The sequence below is a fragment of the Mytilus edulis genome, chromosome 5 (assembly GCF_963676685.1).
Source record: "Mytilus edulis chromosome 5, xbMytEdul2.2, whole genome shotgun sequence".
In the NCBI taxonomy this organism is placed as follows: Eukaryota; Metazoa; Mollusca; class Bivalvia; order Mytilida; family Mytilidae; genus Mytilus; species Mytilus edulis.
This window is the reverse complement of record NC_092348.1, coordinates 29,292,928-29,315,592: the sequence shown is the minus strand read 5'-3', so window position 1 is coordinate 29,315,592 and position 22,665 is coordinate 29,292,928. Positions and strand designations below refer to the sequence as shown.

Genomic DNA, 22,665 nt, shown 5'->3' with positions numbered 1-22,665 from the left:
ATGGGATAACCGTTTTCATCAAAATCCCTTTAACTAGCCACTTTAAAATGACTATTCTTGAAAATGGCAGTAATACATATATTCAGAACAAAAAGCACAATATATATACATATACATATATATTTATTTCATAAAGAAGCTAAAGAAAACTTAATGAAACATTGTTCCCATTGCATTAAAGATCATTAAACATGTTAAAAGCTTTAAAAAGAAAAATAACATGGTCATATATAACAATTAAGCAATATCAATAAACACTATAATATAAGTAAAATACCTTATATATGGAAGTCGCCATTGCTCTGAATTTAAGAGTTAAATAGTCTTCCATTTCAACACTGGAAGGACACTCAAAAACATTGACTTAAATCTATATTTCATTATTGATAAATACAAGCTAGTGGTCAAATAATGTTGAAGGTTTCTTTCCATTTTCTATAGCATAAGTTTTTGTTTACAGAATAATTTTCCTTGAAAATAAATAAAGTGTCCAAAAATGTCTATCATTCGAACAAGTCTGTCTTTCTTTACATTATAAACTTGAGAGTGCTTCTCAAGAAAGTAGTCCTATTCATAAAATAACAACATTTTTGGAATGTGTACATTGTATTAAATTACAAATATTAAGAATCCTCAGCTGAATCATCTTTATTTTTTTCTGTCTTTTCAAGAGCATTACTTTCTTGACCAGTCTTTTCATCTCCACTATTTGTTGAATTGTTCTTTGTCTCCTGACCTTCACCTGATCCTTTTTCTTTTGGACTGCTGTTGTTTATCCAAGTTTGTATTGAATTTTGTTGTTCTACTATGTTTGCTTGTCTATTTTCAACATCACTGTCACTTGTTGCAGTATCCCCAGATTTAATCAAATCTGATTCTTCATCTAACTTTGGAATATAATCATCTTCACTAAAAACATTTTCTGTTTCTTCAAATGATTCTATAAAAAATTCAAATATATATTTTTACTTTTTCATTTTTCATAAAAGAAGGGCAAAAGATGCCAGAGGGACATTCAAACTCATAGATCAAAAATGAAATGACAATGCCATAGCTAATAGTTATCAAAGGTACCAGGATTATAATTAAGTATGCCAGACGCGAGTTTCGTCTACAGGAGACTCATCAGTGACGCTCATACCAAAATATTTATGAAGCCAAGCAAGTACAAAGTTGAAGAGCGTTGAGGATCCGAAATCCCAAAAAGTTGTGCCAAATATGGCTAAGGTAATCTATGCCTGGAATAAGAAAATCCTTAGTTTTTCGAAAAAATTCAAAATTTTGTAAACAGGAAATTCACACAAATGACCACATTATTGATATTCAATAGTATTAAAATAGACAAAGACAAACGGACAAATAATAGTATACAAGACACAAATTAAAAAAATAAAGACAAAGCAACATGAACCCAACCGGAAACTAGAGGTGATCCCAGGTGCTCAAGAAGGGTAAACCGATCCTGCTCCACATGCCAGAGCCTCTTTTAATAGTGAGGCAAAATACAAGGCGAAAAATTTTGGGCGAGGGGTCTGGGGCCGCTTAAGGCCCCCAAGAAGCTCTGAGAAAAATAACGCAAAATCGTGCATTCTGAGCATTTCCCAGACTCTTTCTTGCATTGAAACGGCTTAATTAATTTTTAGATATTTTTTTCGACAATCAGGTTCCAAAGCAAAACCATTAGAGACAACATTAAAAGACCGATATGTAGGATAAAGCAAAAATCGTAATTCTCATAATTATTAATACCGTGTCTGTCTGTTTGTTCTTGTCTTGTATTGTAATTAGACTTTGGAGATTTTTTTATGACTATATTTAAATATAGTGACATTGCAGTATTATACTTTAAGTACTAGTACTGCTGAAGTCCACACTAGGGACCATCTTCACCTTGTTTTACGATCTTTTACGGTATTAATGATTCTTTAAAAGTATTGTTGAAGACCATCCGGTAACTATCAAGATGAAGAGCAGGAACACAAACTTTGACCATTGATCATTTGTATTTTTTCTATGCATTGACTTTGTGTGCGATTATGTCCCCATACTCCTTTATTATCTGTTAAAGGTTCTCAACACGACTTAATGCAAGTTTAACCTTTCAATGTAAAAGGTCATATATGGCAATACCTTGTTTTTTTCTTCAAATTATTTGATACCGGGAAATATGTGACCTTACTTTAATTCAAACCATGTCAGCTATCTAGTTTTATTTACAATGAAACAAACTATTTTGTATTCTTTGATATCAATTTCAATTATCCATGCAGAAAGGACATTTTTTTGTGTCCACTGAGTAGCATCGCATGTTCTTAAATTATATTTCTCGCACAGTGCTGGACATCGGTGGACATGCAACATTGCAAAACCACGTTTACAAATGAAAATCAACGCTCAGACTATAGTCATAAAGTAGGACAATAAATGAACAAAAGACAAACCCGGAACACAGAAGTACAAACAATAGAACATCAACTCTGAAAACTAAAAGGAAACTAGAAACATGAATAACGAAAAACATCCAGGGGATACACCAGAGAGCGAAGAGAACGTCTTGCTTCTTGCAAGACACTTTTCGTGAATTTGATATGAAAACAACCTTTTTGTTTCATTTTTTTTTTGAAATTTTTTACATGAGGCATTTGCCTCATTTGCCTCAATGTAGTTACGGCCCTGCATGCGGCACCCATTGTGTTGCTCATGTAATAAACAATGTAGAGTGAGAACACAATGGTATCAACCAATGTCATTGATGTTGCATAGGAAAATAGTGATTAACAGATTATCTTTGGACTAGAAAGTTTCTCTGCTACAACTAATCTTAAGGCTTACACCCTTCAATGACATTGTAGTCAAAAAACTTTCTATAATATTCAAAACAATAGCTACTCTACTAATTCAGGCTTGATGGTGTGGATTTCTTATATTATTATGTTATATAACAACAATGTGTAATTACTACATGAAACACTACCACTGGCAATACCTTAACACATTTCTACATGAATTACTAAAAGATGTCTTTTTAACATTGCATTTATAATGTGACAGCATCAAAATAACACAAAAAAACCTAAAGGTCATCATATCAAACAAGAAATTTCAGAAATACAGACACGTTGAGAATAATATATTATAATTATAATCGTATATGTAAACAGTTTGTTATTTATTTTCTAAATTGCTGAGTTAATATATGTAAGTAGTACACCATAAATCTTAATATTATTATTTAGCTTATTCATATATTTTGCATTTTTTATCATTGAATTATGGATCATGAATAAAGACATATCTACTCTAAGTGGGTCTCATTTGGGTCTAAGCCTGATGTGATTGCCAATTTTTAGTAATAATGACATGTGAAAGTCAAATTATTGTGCCCTGAAAACCAGAAATGAAGTCTAGCAAGACACAGGAAATTACAAAAAAATGAGAATTGCTTATGTACATTCTGAAAGCCGGACACAGGAATCTGACAAAACAGTAAGAGGGATCCTGGATAAGAACCCCCAAATGAGACCCCTTTAAGATACATACCTGTTAGGTTTTCATTTCCAGGTGTGACTTCAGTTGATCCAAGGAATTCATCTAATGCATCATCTTCTTCTTCAAATGAAAAATCAGCTATATCAACCTTTTTACTTCCCTCTGAACTAGTAACAGAAACTTCTGTAATGTAGACAAGATACTTTAAGTTTAACAAATATGAAATTTGCTCTTTTGGGTTCTCAAATATCTATATAAATTTAAAGGATCAATTACTCTGCTATCAAAATTTATAATCTCATATTTTCAATTTTCCTCAAATTTTTCAATGTGATATTTTCAATCTGAGAACTTTTAATTTTTTATTCAACTTGGCAGACAGTTTTTAAATGAAATATTATAACTCAATAAGAGTTACATAATCAAAGTGCTTGTAAGCACTGAAGGGTACAGATTACATTCACTTGCTATTGGAGCTAAAAATTAAACATCAAAATTGCATTAAGGTACCAGTCTTGTATTACAACTCCAGTTTCCGGTGCATGTCAAAACATGGAGGGAAACAAAATAATGCATTTTTATCTGAACTCAATTTTTTCTGTTTGAGTATAGTTTTATGCTGAATTGAAACATATATATAGACTTAAAAAAAATCTTGCATCTTTTGGGGGATATCAATCCAGGAAAGTGGAAGGATATCATGTTTACTGGAAGTGGTGCGGTCTAGTAAAAACAACAAACAGAAAGTAGAAAAAAAATGTTTTGACTTCAGGATTACTTTTTATTCTTTGCGGCATTACCCACTTTTTTTCCGATAAGATCACAATTTCACATTAGTACATACATCATATGAACATGAAATTTTTTTTCTATGTAGCATTTTTTATACGACGGGACGTATTATGTTATACAAATGTCCAGTGTCCGTCCGTCTGTCCGGAGTAAACATGTCGCACCGTAACTTGAGAACGACTTATACAAATTTTATGAAACTTATTATAGTTGTTTCTTATGATGGTCAAATGATCTGTATACTTTTTGGTGAAAATAAGATTAAAACTTATTGAGTTACAGCACTTTGTAACTAAAACATGGGGGTGTTTTTTTCACATGTCGCATCGTATATCAAAAACGATTTTTGATTATTGCTTAAAACTTTACACAATTCTTAGTTATATTAATCTTAAGATCTGTATACTTTTTGGTGATGATTCAAAATTTTATTTTTCAGTTTAGTATTTTGTAAAAAAGGGGGAGGGGTTTTTACATGTTGCGCCGTATCTCAAAAACTATTTATGATTATTGCTTAAACTTTACACACTTCTTTGTTATATTAATCTAAAGATCTGTATACTTTTTGGTGATGATTCAAAATTTTATTTTTCAGTTTAGTATTTTGTAAAAAAGGGGGAGGTTTTTTTCACATGTCGTGCCGTATCTCAAAAACAATTTATGAATATTGCTTAAAACTTTACACACTTCTTTGTTATATTAATCTAAAGATCTGTATACTTTTTGGTTTTGATTCAAAATTTTATTTTAGTGAAATTTAGTATTTTTGAAGAAAAAAAAGAGGGGGGGTCCCTCAGTATCTCAAAAAATAATATATGGTTATTGCTTAAAACTTTCTCAGAAACTATTTATGATTACTGCATAAAACTTTCACACAAGACGATGGGCGTATCATGCACTCATGACGCAGCTGTTTATTAAAGATACGGTTACTTTATTCCGCTAAAACCAAGCTTAGTATAAAAATAGAATAACGCAACGTTAGATAATAATTGCTACTACACAAGACGACGGGAGTATCATGCGCTCATGGCGCAGCTGTTTATTATTTTTTTATTTTCAAAGATTAGCTGTTTTTGCATGTAAGCCTATGGAGCACTCAATTACAAGACTGCAACCTTAAGCATGTTAAGCATTGGTACTTTCAAAGGAAGATAACTTTAATTTTAAATCGTATTGTTGTTTGTCTGTTGATCTTTCTTTTTTTTTTTTACCCATGATGTTATCATATTATTGTGTACTTGTTTGAATTTTTCATCTTTCGCCTCTTGCTTAAATATGACATCATTGATATTTTAGAACAGCTGATACTTGATTTATACACCATGCTAAATTAATGGTCTTATCTTGACAAGCGTTGTGATAAACATATGTATAATTTTGTCACTTGAATATCTGAGTGTACATTTTATTGATAAGTTTCTTCCAATGTTTATAGATTCAATGTTTGGAATTTTGTGCTGAATGCACTATATTTCTTTATCTTAAAAGTAGTGATAAAATATGGTATTTAGTAGCTATCAAACCAGCCCCATAAAGGTTTTTAGTATGAATGCAATCTTCAACACCCAAAAAGATGAAACAAGACCAATACTGCACACAATTCGCCGTTTCAGAATCTAATGCATCCTGGGTAATATTTTCAAAAGTGTACACCACAACGTTCTGATTGGTTAAAAATGTCATAAACAATGGAAATTGAACCAATGACATGGCGTTATTTTCATTTTGGGTACGGACAATGAAATTACCCATGATTCTTTAGATTCTGAAACGGCTAATTGATTGAGGTAACATGTATATCAGAGCATAACTGATCATTCCAAGATCAAATACTAAAATCATTCTTTTCAATTGGAGCCAAGAAAAGTTTGACAAAAGTTTGCTTTGTATAACGAGTGTTATTAAATTTGAATTACCAACCATTGGCAAACAGAAAGTGGCAGCACAGCAGATGCAAAAATTGCTAACTTGCTACAACTAAACATATTCAAGCTGCAGACCAAATATTAAATCTTTCCCATTTACTTTGATGAAAGTTTCTATCTCTTAAACAGACAGACCAAGAGACTGATGAAATGGAGAGTTTACAGACCTGCTTCCACCCTTTGGTGACACAGATACAAAAACTGTTTCAATGACCATGGACATATACTTATCTGTTGAATACAGTGTACTGTGCCTAAATATCTGTATTTGTTTCAGACAGATCTAGAAGGACAGAATGACAGTTGGAATTGAGAGGTTACTACCTGTAGACCTGCTTCCACCCTTTGGTGACACAGGTACAAAAACTGTTTCAATGACCATGGACATATACTTATCTGTTGAATACAGTGTACTGTGCCTAAATATCTGTATTTGTTTCAGACAGATCTAGAAGGACAGAATGACAGTTGGAATTGAGAGGTTACTACCTGTAGACCTGCTTCCACCCTTTGGTGACACAGGTACAAAAACTGTTTCAATGACCATGGACATATACTTATCTGTTGAATACAGTGTACTGTGCCTAAATATCTATTTCAGACAGATCTAGAAGGACAGAGAGACAGTTGGAATTGAGAGGTTACTACCTGTAGACCTGCTTCAGCCCTTTGGTGACACAGGTACAAAAACCTTTATCAATAACTATGGACATATACTTATCTCTTAAATATTGTGTACTGTACCTAAATATTTGTGTAATTGACAGAAAAAATACTCATGAGCACTTATGTACACCAGAAGGAAAAGTGAAACTTACTATCTAAACGTCCATATGTTTTGAAATAATCAAGATCATCTTCAAATGCATCCTGGAAAGCTTCTTCTCTTTCTTTCTGTATATTTTTCTTCCTTTTCTCATAGTCGTGTATCTTTTTAGCATGGTCTCTAGCTAACTGAACTAAAAAAGCATTAAAATTTAAACATAGATATGTGGAAAGTTGTCTCATTGGCAATCATACCACATCTTCTTTTTTATATAGAGTTTAAAATGTGGTTATAAATAAAATACAAACAGAAAAAATGAAAGAAAGAATACTTATTACCTTTTTAAATTTTAAAACTGAATGTTAAGTGTAGATATTCTATCTACTAGAAGATGTCAGCAAGATATGGTCGATAGGTAGGATATATTTTTTTCATTCTTTTTCTGAGTTCTAACCTATCAGGAATGTCTTTAGTTATAAATAAAACATTTTAATGCCTAATTTACCTGTGTTCTATGCCAGTAGAAGCAACTTAGAAGAAGTGAGCAGTATGTAGACTGAGCATGTGCGAAAGCATATAAGACACAGATTGATCACAGTCTCCATATTTGAATACTTTCTCAAAACTTGGCATTTTCTTGGGAAAAAAGATCGTTTCTAAGACTAATTTAGGAAGTGCAAACACTATATCACAAATATTTCCGTCTTTGTATGTTTCCAGAAGAGTTGCGCCTCAATGAAATCAGTCTCTTCCTTTATTAGTATAGATAATATATTCTTGTTTTTCACAATAGAATAAGTTAATGGTAAATGAGTACATTGTATATTGTGGAAAGGTAAGAAATTTGTATCAACTGAACAGAAAAAGTAAATCTTTTCTGATATACATTTTTCCTTAAGGTTTTTTTAAAACTTAACCAAGAATAAAGTTTGTCAACAAAATTCTAAAAAAAATACCTGTTTTAAGAATAATGTTTTTATTTCATTTGTTGCAAAAAATGGTAAGAAAGTTACAAACATCGACCTTAATATCATACCCCTATAGATTCTTAGTGTTAATGACTTGTGTATATAATTACCTTTACAGTTTTCAAGTTCATCTTGTTTTCTCTGGTTATATCCTGACAGTTTCTGTGTGTCAATGAACTGTGCATTCATCAGTTCTTTTTCTTCTATTACATCTTCTAGATTTATTAAAGCTGTATTGACTTTTTCATATTCTCCTTCTAAGGATGCTTTAAATATATAAATTTTAAAAGATCATCATATATACCAAAAATCTGTTAGCGTTTGTAGGAACCCTAGGTCTCACCTATTTTCGCTGTTAATCGCAGGCTCAACAAAAATGTGGAAAAAAATTAATAAAAACATTCCTCTTGAAATTATCTCTTGATTATAGGAAGCCTCTATCTAAGTTTGGTAAAAATCAGGATTGTTTATGAATCTAATAAATGTTTTAAAAACTTTAACTGCACACTGTATGTAATGTTAACTGGAAGAAAAACTAAGTCCATTTATAAGTAAAATACTGATAAATAAGTACAAAATTTTAACAAAATTTCCTTCTAGATACTAGCTTTTGATCATAAACAAGCTTCTGTCCAAGTTTGGTACAATTCCAGGAGAGTTCAAGAATGTTATCAAAATTTAAAAACTTTAACCACAGAGTGAATGTTATGTTTCCTGGCAGAAAAACTAAGTCCATTTATAAGTAAATTACGGGGGAAAATGGATGGGTTTTTTTTTTCAAAATTTACTTCTGGATACTTTTTTATGATCATAAACAACCTCCTGTCCAAGTTTGGTACAAATCCAAGATAGTTTAAGAAAGTTATGCCAAAATTTTAAAAACTTGAACCACAGAGTGAATGTAATGTTTCCTGGCAGAAAAACTAAGTCCATTTATAAGTAAAATGTGGAAAACAGAATCTTTTTTTTTACAAAACTTACTTCTGGATACTATCTTATGATCATCAACAAGCTTCTGGTACAAATCCAGGATAGTTTAAAAAAGTTATTAAAATTTCAAAATTTTAACCACAGAGTGATGCCGCCGCCGACGGAATGTAGGATTTCTATGCCTCGCTTTTTCGACAAAAGTCGAAGGCTTGGCAAAAAGTAAATGTTTATTATGCAAGAAATGGAGAGTAAATACTTAATGAACTATATTATAGATAAAAATATAACTTTTTTTGTGCATCAAAGGCGTAAGTACTTATATCTAAAAATATAGAGAAGTTTGTAGTAAACTTTTTAAAGAACGACCATTTAAATGGATTGAAATGTCTTAGAATTTTTTATTTATCTACAAACAAATTCCTTATCTGTCAAAATCAGTTGCAGTATCTTTTTCAAATATGATTTTTATCTGCATTTTAATATTTTAAAAGACACTATTAAGTCACAAAATTCCTAACATTTTTTTTCTAATCCTGATGATACTATAATAAAAACTAACTTTACAGTACTATTACAGTATTGTATCCCCTATCAACTTTTCCCTAAATCTCACCCAATAAATCTGTAGCTTGTTGTAAATGGGACACCAGTATTGGTAAAGAAACCAGACTTTCATGTAGCTGTGACATCATTTCCTGTTGTCTGTCATATCTAATATACAATTCTGTTATCTGGCTATCAGAATCCTAAAAATAAATATAAATGTGTTGCGAACACAAAAATATTTTCATGATTTAAATAAAATTGAGAATGGAAATGGGGAATGTGTCAAAGAGACAACAACCCGACCATAGAACAGACCACAGCAGAAGGTAACCAACAGGTCTTCAATGCAGCCGCAACCAGAGGCCTCCTTCTGCTGGCCCCTAAACAAATATATATACTAGTTCAGTGATAATGAACGCCATACTAAACTCCAAATTAAAGTTGAAACATGTTAGGTTCTATGTACGATTCTACTTTTTTAGAATAACTTTTTAAATTACAAATTTCTTTTTTACAAATAATAAAAAAAGTCTGTGATAAACAATATAATTTAAGTCTGCCCTCTAACAAATACCCTTGTAATAAATATTTAAAAAATTGACAATACATATTTATTTACGCATGTATTGAATAATGATACTCAGGAAAGACTGGTACTATGTCAATAAACCATTTACCAACCTCTGCTCTCCTTGCATTTTGTTGACAATTGTCATGGAGTTCCTTCCAAATTTCCTGGTAACTGTAAAAATTTATATAAAAATATCACATACAAATGTATAGGATATGTAACAAACTAACAAAGTTACACCTTTTGGACTGGAAAGTGCAAAGTGAGTAACTTATTATTATTTACAAAATTTAATTACAATATATAAAATGTATAAGATTTACAGTATGAATCAGGTTGGTGCTCTATATGTGTTTTATAAACAGTTTTTGTTGTTGTTGATTAGATATAAATATAAAGGTAAACATAGCATTTTTAGTAGCAGAAAAAAAAACACAAAAACAAGTTTAACTGTGATAACCCTGCAATAAGTACTATAGTTTTAGAAATTATTTACTATTGCCATTGTCGGAATAAACATTTTTTATGAATATTTAATAGTTGTTATTTCAGAAAGTGCTGCAAACAAAAATGGTTTTAAATTGGAAATGAGAGTTTTCAGTTTTGCAACACAATTTCTGAATTTTTGCAAAACTAAAAAAAACATGACAAAAATTTCTGAATTTATACAACATTGGATAAACAAGAAGTGATGAATGTGAAAACATATCACATAGTATATCATGCTCAAATGAAGTTTCAGAAAATCTCAATTTATTGTCAAATCCTGAGAAAATGCTACCAAACTTTAATGGGTCAAAAAGAAAGACAGAAGGAATGAGAGATGTTCACCAGTATACCCCTCCTTTGAAGCAGGGTGTATAAATTAATGTTATTGCAGTACCTGTCAAGAAGTTCTGCACCAGCATCAAAGTTCACTGTTGACTTAGAAACACCTATTGGTATATCTTGTTTGACAGTGTCTCTGGATGTGATAGACTTAAATCTGTAAAAATGAATTAAAACATGTAAGTATTAAAATGTATGTTCACATTAACTACATGTAAATGTTTATGTTCATTTTAGTAATAAATCATGATCATACATAGATATTGTAATGGATGTGACTTGGAGAGTCTCCTTTAAATGTTCCTGGTTCCTATTTTCTAAATTATTTCTATGTTTCACTTTGATTTAAACATACTTTATAGCTGAATATGTGGTATGAGCTTTGTTAATTTTTGAAGGCAGTACGTATACAGAGACCTATAGTATGATAGTTGTTAATTTATTTCTGTGTCATTTGTTCATGTGAAGAGTTGTTTCATTGGCAATCATACCACATCTTCTTTTTTTATATAGAATCCAAAGTTGCTTTAAAATTTATTAAACTAAACTTTAACAGTATTCAATTCAAAGCTACTGTTTATGTTTGATGAACAGTCATTTCTCCAATATTTCTTCAATACCATTTTATTTCAAAGATGTTTTAAAGTGATAAGTTTTTTTCTCTAGAACTTGATCCGGAGCTACTCCATATGAAAAAAATGCACTTTCAGCATGCATATATCAGCAGACTTCAGTAATACATACTAAATTCAGTTTTAATTAGGCTACAGCTCACAGGAACCCCTTGACCCCAGTAGAATTAATTTTAAGCAACTACATGTACATTGGCATTATTTTGATACAATTTACTAAATTCTAACTTTTTTAATTGATTTTTTTTAACTTTAAATATTTTTCTTTTTTTATTCATTTGTGAATTCTTCTTTTTCACTACATTTCATTTTTGACTCAACTTTTGATTCACTTTTCATTTTGATTTCATACTACGTTTAAGGTTCATGTGGACCCTTTGGCTAAAATGGCTGTATTTTCACCTCAAAATTTACTCTGAGTACAGACAAACCTGTGCATCTGGAAAAGTTTTAAGGCATTGCATGCCCTAGATAAATAAAATTCAAATATGTTTTATGTTTTAGAAAAATAAAAACTTAAAAGGATTTTGCAGTGCACTATTTTTCATTCTTCTAGAAGGTGCCAAAATAAACTAAGTTGAGAAAGAGGTTTGAGAACTTCCCCACAGGTAATAATTGAAGTGAGTTGTATTGATTGACATGGACAGTAGATGGACAATAGATACCTGACAATAGTTGGTGATTTGAAATGTGTACCTGAGTGGACCATATCAAGCGAAATTCAACTGTTTGTTAATTTTATCATCTTCTGCAGGGACGAAAACAAAGTGCACTGCATAAGCCAGTTAAGTTATGGATTTTCTTAATCATACAATGCATTTGAATTCTATTTATCTAGGGCATGCTATGCTTTAAAACCTTTCCAGATGCACAGGTTTTTCTGTACTCAGAGTAAATTTTGAGGTGAAAATAAAAGGGTCCACATGAACCTTAACTTGATTGTTGTACATCTGTAAATTAATTATTGAGTTTGAGTTCTATTTGATTTAGGCTTAGTTCAGCCAAAACCTGATATCAGGTATCCCAATGATAGAATAGGGACACATAACTAGACACTACATGTTCCAGGAGGGGTGGACACTGACCCCCTCCTGTTACAATATTATTTCTTAAAATTTGCTTCATACACTAAAAGGGCAACTGTCACCAGAATGCGAAGAAGAAAACAAATAAATATTTAAAAACGGAAAGATTTAACAATACTTTATCAATGCAAATATGTTTAATAGATTAAAATGCTCAGTCACACCATTAGTATTTGAATTTTTTATAAAGTTTTCTATTATACCCTTTGTATTTATTAAAAATTATGCATTTTCTAGGGTGACTTTTTTCAGTGCCCAATTTATTGTCATTTAGTTTTATAGATCTTTGTGCAATAAGGGTGATTTAATTTAGATGTGAAGGAAGAGGTGCCACATCTTTCCACTTCCAGGTCATACAAAATTGAACACATATATTGGAATGGAACAACAAAATAAACAGCACAAACTTACTGAATTTTTGTTGGTGTAAAAATTATGTATACCTACCCTGCTGCTATACTTTTAAAAACACTCATAGTTGTTTTTTTTTGTTGTTTTCTTTCAATGTTTTTCGTCTGCCATTTTGTACAGTCACATGGTGTGTCACGTGATAGAAACTAAATTTGGACAAAGACGGGTCTGATTCGTTTTTTTTTATTTCACGGGGAAAGTATTTTTTTAAAGGAGTCCTTTATACATAAGTACCTAATCAAAGATATTCAATCGTAAAGTCATAAATTCCCAATCAAAAATTCTGTAGGCCTATTGACTCAAATAAAAACCAATTATACAAAAGCTAATAGCGTAAGTTTCAGTCAATTATTCAGTCACGAACATTGACTTTGTTTTAGTACCAATTAAGGATTTGTATAGTAATCAAAACCTTGTGTTTTTTGTGTTTTCGCTTTACACTTTGATGCACATCAAAACCGGATTTAGGTGGGAATGGTTGATTATTTAGGGAAATACTGAAGCATGACTCGAGCGGGACCCCGGCTTAGGCAGTCAGTGCGGCCCCCTACTCCTTTTGAAATTTTCTTGATTCGCCACTGCACCTGTTTTAAATCGACACGATTTTTGCGCTTTCACATAAAAAATCTTAATGAGTGTTACCATTACACAGATTACAATTCTTCAATTTGAAAACTATGTTCATCACTGCCTGGAAGTCTAAGGAAATTTAACACATGACATGGGTAAAATCGCTTTGTTCTTACTACGTCGTTCGGGTAATTAGGGTCACCAGAGCCCATTTCCTTTCTCAATTTTATGGCTTGGTCAATAACTATAACATATGATGACTGTTTAACTTAGCTTATTTTAATTTTTTATAATAAAAGAATATTGCAGTATAATATAATTATTTATTTGCTTGCTGTATATTTTGTTCACCAAAGAATATGCTAAATGGTGATAATTATTTTTATTAGAATTTTAAAATGGCGACCATATAAAACATATGGAAATAATTGTATCCATGACATTTTGGATTTGGACTCCAAATTGTTTTTGGAACATTGTATGATTGGTTTTTTTTTTAATTATGCCATGCCGTAAAATATAATTATCGGTGTCCAATGGACCTGTATCAATCCATCAACTGAGTTATTTGTTAAAACCGATACCACGTAAATGTGTTTGTATGACCAACTTCTTATTGTTTGACCAGAACTCTACGTCTTCTCTCCGTCTTGAAACAAAGAAAAACATTTGGGGATCATGAAAGAAGGTAGGAATGCACTATACCGTTAGGCGTCATTTTCGGCAAAACGTTAGCGTCAAATTGGTTCAAGTTTAACCGTGGTTCGTCAAAATATCCTTATCGTGATTCGTCAAAGGTATCAAATTACTATCGATCGTTATCGTTTTTTCTTGAAAATTTAAAGTGATTCGTCAAAATTATTCAATATTTCTTATCGTCTCACAGAAAGTGTACATTTCATCGTCATGGACCAAAAATTAACGTTAACATTATTTGGCAAGAAATTTCCCCGTTATTCGTCATGAAAGTACCCCCCCCCCCCCCCACAATTACGAACCCCCATCATGACCCTCATGAAAACCTTCCAAATTCCGTCCAATAAGTGGACACGCCAAAACTCAATGTGTAGGTTAAGTTGTAGTAAGAATACACAGTGCAGTTGTAAAAATAATTAATAATTAAAAGTCTGAATTAAAACAAGGTGTAATATTTGCTTGTGATAAGGCAGGCGTATTTGAAAAATGGCTTCCTAATTTGAAATATTGACTATATCTATTTTAAAGGCAATTATTGCATTTGTTTGATCTTTGATGTTAAACAATTAATCACTACAATTCATATCTTATTTCTTATTATTGCAGTATGAATAAGCACGGGAAATATATATTCTACATTAATAAATGATACGTTTAAAAAATGTGGAATACTTTATGAATGAAATAAATTTCGCCAACAAGAAATATTTTTAGCACAAACCAATGACATTACAAGTTTAATTGAATTTTCAACAATAGTTTCTCGTTAAGATAAAACAAATTGCTTCCTATTGGAAGAAATTTCAAGGGTGAATACTTTTAGAAAAGATAAGTTTGTTTAATATTATTTTACATTGTGCTATATCTGTGCTGAACATGCATAAAATAGTCACCACTTGATGTAACATATAACAATCAATCAATCAGTATTTTGGGTTATTATTTGTCCGGTTGACTGCTTTAGTCAAAGATGAAATATTATGTTTGATGGTCGTTTTTCTATATATTTTTATTGTCAACAAATACACAGCAGTTTGGTTATTTTATTTGCTAAATTTAAGCAAAATGGATGAGACACAAGTACATCATACTTATATATGAAGTTTTCTTTATAACACAATATGAGAACATATACAATAATCATACCATGAGCATAGATATAGGAAGATGTGGTGTGAGTGCCAATGAGACAAATCTCCACCCAAATAACAATTTAAAAAAAAAAAAAAAAGTAAACCATTATAGACCAATGTACGGCCTTCAACATGCATGTAAAACGAATAATTTAATAAAATAATTTACGAACTGTATAAATAAAAAGAAAAGGAGGCAAATTATTTTTCTGTGATTATGATTAAGGTTTTGATGACGATGGTCGTGCGTGCCAGTATCAATAACACTGTAAAAGTACATGTTTGGAAATTTTGATATTTTCATTCGAAAGTTCATGGTATTCGCAAATTAACAGTATTGTTTTTAAAAACAAAAGTTTAACTATGGCAATCACGAATGGTCGATAGGCATGCATTATGTAGAGACCGATTTAGGGGGCAGGGCCCCCTTTGTGTTGCTTATTTAGGTACTCACTGAATAATGACTCGAGCAGCTCTTAGGTGCAGACAGTGGACACCCACTTATGAAAAGTTCTGGGTCCGCCAATGCTATGTATGTAGCTGAATGCTTATGTATGTAGCTGAATGCTTATGATCGCTTATGTATGTAGCTGAATGCTTATGATCGCTTATGTATGTAGCTGAATACATACACCTGTTTTGTTGATTTGATTCGAATACTTTCTTAATGGAAGAAAAACGAAATCTTACATGTAAAGTCGGTAAAACGAATTGACCAAAAACTGTATTTGAGATTTCGTTATTCTACCATAAACATTTTTGGTTTCGTCATTCTACCATAAACATTTTTGGTTTCGTATCTTGTGTTGGCTGAGTGTTGTTAAACAATTTACAATTCATCAGTGTTTCTACACTCGCTATATCTTTAAGAAACAGCTACTTGGTCATGTTGGTCCGAGACCACAATTGTCACAAATGTAGTCCCTAGTGTGGACAGTGTGTTACTTGCCAATTTTTTGTATACCCCTTCAAAATGTATTTCCCCATGTTTTATGCCTCAATTAGCAAGTCAAGGGATGAAATGACACTGTCAAATAATTTGGGTCATGAATTTTAAAGCAAAGTAGTGATTTGGTCCAGTTGAAAAAGGTTAAAAATTAGCACTTCGGAAGCTGTCAAAAGATTTCAAGACCCCCTTAACATAAAATTGTCCATATTTTGAGTAAGAGCCTATGAAGTTTTCTATAATTTTGATATAATTTGTCCCAAAAGTAGTACAACAAACACACTGTAAAAAAATTATTGAGAAAGTGCAGGTGGGATTATTTTAATTTGCATAACATTTAAATGCACTACGAAATAATTGTGGTCTCGGACCACTTATTGGGTCTGTTAATATCTAAATGTAAAGCTAATGGTGGTTTTCAATATTGTACATTTACAAAATTATTTGATACACTTGTATGGTCTGTAATAGATTGGTGCCTCTATATCGGGAACACGAGACTTTTCATGTATAAATAGTATTAAAAATATAGCCATGCGTTTTACATGGGTGTAAGAAAATACACGCCTAATATGCCTTTGTGTGTTGACATGTGCTGGATGCCATGCAAAATCAAACAGGGGACTAGTGTTTTTAGAAACTGGACACGTTTTAATCAATGAATGATGTAAGAGTAAATAAAAAAATGTATATATGGATAACGCATGTAAAAAAAGTTTCAAAAAAATGTCATTTAAAAGTAAAAAATAAGTTAAAAGAACTTGATATGGAATATATGTCAAGGCCGTAGCTACCCTTGAGGCAAGTGAGGCAATTCAAGTGAGGCAATTGCCTCACTAAAATTTCGACACTGATTTTTTTTTTATACATATATATATAAATATAATACATGTAGTCATTTGTTGTTCTGTCTCAACCTTAATTTCTATAACTTGTCATCATTCCTTTTAAACTATGATTCTTCCTGGATATAACTCAGCATCTCAACGGGTGATGTTTCTCGATTACATTAACCTAGTAACGATAATCATCATGGATCTTTAGTTAAAAACAGGCTCTTGCAGAAAAGGGAAAAGCGACACTGAAGGTAAAGAAGGAATAATTATAGTAAACAGAGTCTGAGTATTGTATATAACTTCATTAGAACAATCAAAAAACGATAAGTAGACTGACAAATAAAGTACTGGTCTTCGGAAGGGGGCAGTCCTGTCTGAGTATTCATTTTTCCGTTTCATCAACTTTTGACAAATCAAGTACTGGGCATCGCAAGGGGGCAGTCCTGTCTGCGTATTCATTTCACGAACTTTAAACTTTCTCTTTACAGATAAATGAAATATAAATAATATGAAACATGAATACATGGATTAGTTTTTATCCATGTTTCTTTAACCTTAAAAATTGAAAGAATATCCCATATTCCAATTTGATATTATTGAGGAATGGAAGAACCTTTAACACAGGATTTTGTCTTTACTTATTCGGGACTACGGAATTTCGTTACTTTATATTCGGGGTTTCGGAATCGGAGACCCCCAAACCATAACCCCTAAATTTATAGATTCTGGAACTAAAATACCACCAACTATTTCCAGAAATAATTTGAAATTACGGAACTACATGTACAAACGTCAAAAACTCCATTCCAATTCCCCTGTACCCATATATATATACTTACTCTATAGATAGAATCATATACATGTATCTTATCTCATTCTATCCCTAGTTTGTCTACTCTTTGTAAGCATAAAAGCGAGTTTAATATTTTGTAACTGCGACTGTATGATGGTGCTTACAGGAAAGCTTAATTCCCTTTTGCAAACAAAACTGTTACTACCGATGCTGCTACCGAATTGCTGGTGGAGAAGGAATTGGAAGAAGACATTGATCATTGTGTTGATGATGATGTGCTACCTTTAGAAACACAGACTGCCTTGAAACAACTGAAAACTTGGAAAAGAGCATGCATGAGTGGCGCGAGATTGTGCGGTCTTGCCATGCTCCATGTTCATCGCGATAAGGATATCAGCCGACCAAATTATGATTCTGAAACGATTTGACTGAACCGGCCATAGAAAAATTTGGAAAACTCTACTGAATCGATGTTTGTTCTACGTTCTGGCAGCAGACTCAAATCAGTGATATTTGGATGATTATCTTACATATAAATTTAAATAAAGTTGTTAAAAATTTGGTGTTAGTAAAAGTCTTAAAAAATGAAAAATTTATATAAAAAGTGTCCAAATTCAAAACTTTATCAAACTCTCTAAAAATGCCTAGAATGCAGATTTTGCACCATTCATTTTTTACCCTCCAAATTTTTTTTTTCGCTCAGCTCAATTATTTTGCCTTACTAAAATAAGATGCCTAGCTACGGCCTTGAGTGCAATGGTGCTATTTTAAACAAGGATTTAATTAAGAATATTGAAAATGTATGTTTTGAAAAATTTAAGGAAGAATGGTATGAGAAGATTATGTCAGATGATAAAAATAAATAACGTACATATAGAATGTTCAAAAATGTATATGGCGTAGAAAATTATTTGATTTTTAATATATTGGTCAGTTAGATACAGGAGTGCTTTAGCAAAATTTAGATATGGTGTAGCACCAATCAGAATTGAAACTGGTCGTTATGAAATTATTGATTTTGAAGCTAGATTATGTTTTAACTGTACTGATGACATTGAGGTATATTAGTATATATATGGTACAAATAAGTGATATATATTAAAAAATCTGAGATTAATGATAATTAGGGAAAGGGACTATGGGGGGCTCATAACAGGATCCTGTTCTCAAGCACCTATGCGTTGAAGATGAAAATTATGTTTTGCTAAACTGTCCTGTATATTCTGATATTCGTAATGTTATGTTTAACCATGCTAATATTGTTGATGAGATTTTTTTACATATGTCTGATAATGAAAAATTTATATTTCTTTTTACAAATGAAAATATAGTAATTTTTACTGCCAAAATCTGCTATGAAATTTTAATAAAGCGAAAATGTATTTTATACTCATGATATAGATATAGGAAGATATGTGGTATGAGTGCCAATTAGACAACTCTCCACCCAAATCAAAAATTATAAAAGTAAACCATTATAGGTCAAGGTACGGCCTTGGCTCACACCGAACAGCAAGCTATAAAGGGCCCCAAAAATTAGTAAAACCATTCAAACGGGAAAACCAACGGTATAATCTATATGAAAACGAGAAACACGTATAACTACGTAAATAAACGACAATTACTGTACATCAGATTCCTGACTAAGGACAGGTGCAAACATTTGCAGCGGGATTAAACGTTTTAATGGTACCAAACCTTCTCCCTTTTCTGTAACAATAGTATAACATCACAACATAGAAAAACACAATATAAAATATCAATTGGAAGGTTTAACTCAATCAAAAAACGCAAATTAACACACAATGAACGAATAAACTTGATCTTCGATACCTGAATGCAAATTCATAGTTAATAAAATTTATAACGGATATATAATTAAGGTCAAAAGAAATATATACAGGTTTAATCCAAGTTAAAGTAAGATACCACTGTGGAATATTAAACAATTTATAGAAAATCATCACTTTTGAAAAAACTGCGTCATATCCTACACAGGTAATGAAAATAAATAAAGTTAAAAGTCAATTGTTCACGAACAATTGAAAGGTCTTTCCTTTTAACTTTTATTGATAGTCTTCTTAGTTTAAAAAATATTGTTGCTAAGGACTTTTATGTTCTTAACAATTGGTTGTTAAGGACAAAATCATTCATAAGGATAAAAATATTACTTCAACATTATGAATGTGATACGCACTTTTCATAGTCTTTAAAGTTAAAAAAATAAGTGATTGCTAAGGACTTGTATGTCGTTGCTAGGGACAAAAATGTCATTTCCAGTATTAAAAATTGCATATTTATATTATTCATAGCCTTCTAAGTTAAAAAAAATATAAGGTTGCTAAGGTGTTTTATGGCGTTGCTATGGACCTTGAACTCTGACCTTGACATAATTTTATAGATCTTCTTATGCTGAACATTTATGCAATTCAGTTTCATTCTATCTCTAACCTCTTTTGAGTTATAAGCAAAAAATCGTCATTTCGGACCCGAAAAACAGTTTTGGTGGCCTAGGTCCATGATAGTTGGTCCAATAATTTTGGACCCAATATAACAAATGTTTATCTCGACAAGACACACATTTTCTTCGTTACATTTTATCAGCCATCTTTTACGGTTATTGAGAAAATTCGATGACAAGCTAAGGTCAAAATCTAGGTCATACCCTTTACCTTTGACCTTAGGTCGATTTTCATGGTCACGTGAATTGATGATCATTGGTGAAGATCCTAGGTGGCTACAACTTACGGTTTCTGAGTTTTAGTGGCCAACAGAAAGTAACCAAAAGTTAGCGTGCAATAAATTCCAATATTGCACTAGTGCAATAAATCTTTAAAACTCATGACGTCATCACCGACAAAATCTTAGTTTAAACCAATATTATATTGCTATACATTAAAAGAGTTATTGCATGAGTATTGGGGAATATTGTCCCGCGTAGATCATATATTGCACTCGCAAGCTCGTGCAATATAAAATTCTACTCGGGACAATATTCCCCAATATTCATGCAATTACCCCATAGTATAACGAAATCAGAGATCTATATTTTAATTTAAAATGACAATATTTGAACCCGACATCGATTAGTGAGATGCCAACATACTTTAAGTGACCCCACCCTTAGTTTAAAATTTATCCACTAACACTAAAAGGAAGTAAATATTGACAATACTTCTATTTTTGTAATGATTAAGCAATATGCACTATTTTCACTTTTTTCTTGATTACATAATCACATGGAACAAGGAAATACTTAAATCATGTCAAATTGACATTTTTTTTTACCATTACTTCTGCGTAAAAATATGGTTTATATCGCATGTAACAAGGTCATATCATAATTTTAATTTGCATGACAGATCGTGGTATTGCAAAAAGTCTTTTATGTTTTATATCTTAATGTGATATATGACTGATCGCTGAAATTGTCATAGAAACTGCAGTGCTAATTTTGAATTGGAACACCTTCAATTTGACATCTTGAAAACAGGATAGCGTGCATGGTTTCACTTTAATCATTTGGGCGCAAAATGTGGTAGGCTCAGGTTGTAGGTAGCTTCAAAGAGAACTAATATGTTATCAAATTAAAAAGGAAGGGCGATAAAAAGCTCGGAATATTCCACCCACAGCCAGAATGCTCAATAAAGTTTAAATTAAACGTTGTTAAATGTAAGTTAAACGCTGAACATTATGAAACTTGTTCAAATTACAGTGCATACTTGTAACATAATCCTTATAAAGTGATTTCCAAGAAAAGTAAGGAATGTTTAAGTCACACATGTGGTTCTGAATGGGGTTTACAGAATAGAAAATGATGGACCTAGAATACAGAATAAACGGCAAACAAATAATGAAAACAAAAACAATAGGAACACACAAAAAATGAGAATATTGGATTGCTAAAATATAAAGATAGAATAATGAACAAATTAAGTAGATGCGCAAAACAAACAAAAGACACAACCATTACCACAAGAAGATTTGTAAAAAATATTACAAAACCATGACCACAAGAAGAAGCGCTAAAACAAATAGAAAACAAAACCATGATCACAAGAAGAAGCGCTAAAACAAATAGAAAACAAAACCATGACCACAAGAAGAAGCGCTAAAACAAATAGAAAACAAAACCATGATCACGAGAAGAAGCGCTAAAACAAATAGAAAACAAAACCATGACCACAAGAAGAAGCGCTAAAACAAATAGAAAACAAAACCATGACCACAAGAAGAAGCACAAAACAAATAGAAAACATAACCATGATCACAAGAAGAAGTGCAAAACAAATAGAAAACAAAACCATGACCACAAGAAGAAGCACAAAACAAACCAAAGAAAAAAAAAACATGAACACAGGGAGAAGCGAAAAACAAACAAAAACCATGACCACACGAAGAAGTGCAAAAAAAAATAGAAAACAAAACCATGACCACACGAAGAAGTGCAAAACAAATAGAAAACAAAACCATGACCACAAGAAGAAGTGCAAAACAAATAGAAAACAAAACCATGACCACAAGAAGAAGTGCAAAACAAATAGAAGACAAAACAATGACCACAATAAGAAGTGCAAAACAAATAGAAGACAAAACAATGACCAAAAGAAGAAGTGCAAAACAATGACCACAAGAAGAAACGCTAAAACAAAGAGAAAACAAAACCATGACCACAAGAAGAAGCACAAAACAAACCAAAGAAAAAAAAACATAAACACAGGAAGAAGCGAAAAACAAACAAAACC

The 22,665-nt window shown here is 31.6% G+C and overlaps 1 protein-coding gene across 1 annotated transcript; it reads right to left on the bottom strand.

Moving 5' to 3' along the window:
* Window positions 1-106: 106 nt before the first annotated feature.
* On the bottom strand, window positions 107-13,108 carry LOC139523383 (dysbindin protein homolog). The gene is made up of 8 exons (XM_071317382.1): window positions 12,983-13,108; window positions 10,874-10,975; window positions 10,101-10,161; window positions 9,487-9,619; window positions 8,054-8,209; window positions 7,028-7,168; window positions 3,541-3,672; window positions 107-940 (listed from the first exon to the last, which is right to left on the bottom strand). Exons 1-8 carry the CDS (start codon window positions 13,009-13,011, stop codon window positions 624-626), a joined length of 1,071 nt encoding a protein of 356 aa, XP_071173483.1. The 5' UTR covers window positions 13,012-13,108; the 3' UTR covers window positions 107-623.
* Between the last annotated feature and the right edge of the window lie 9,557 nt (window positions 13,109-22,665).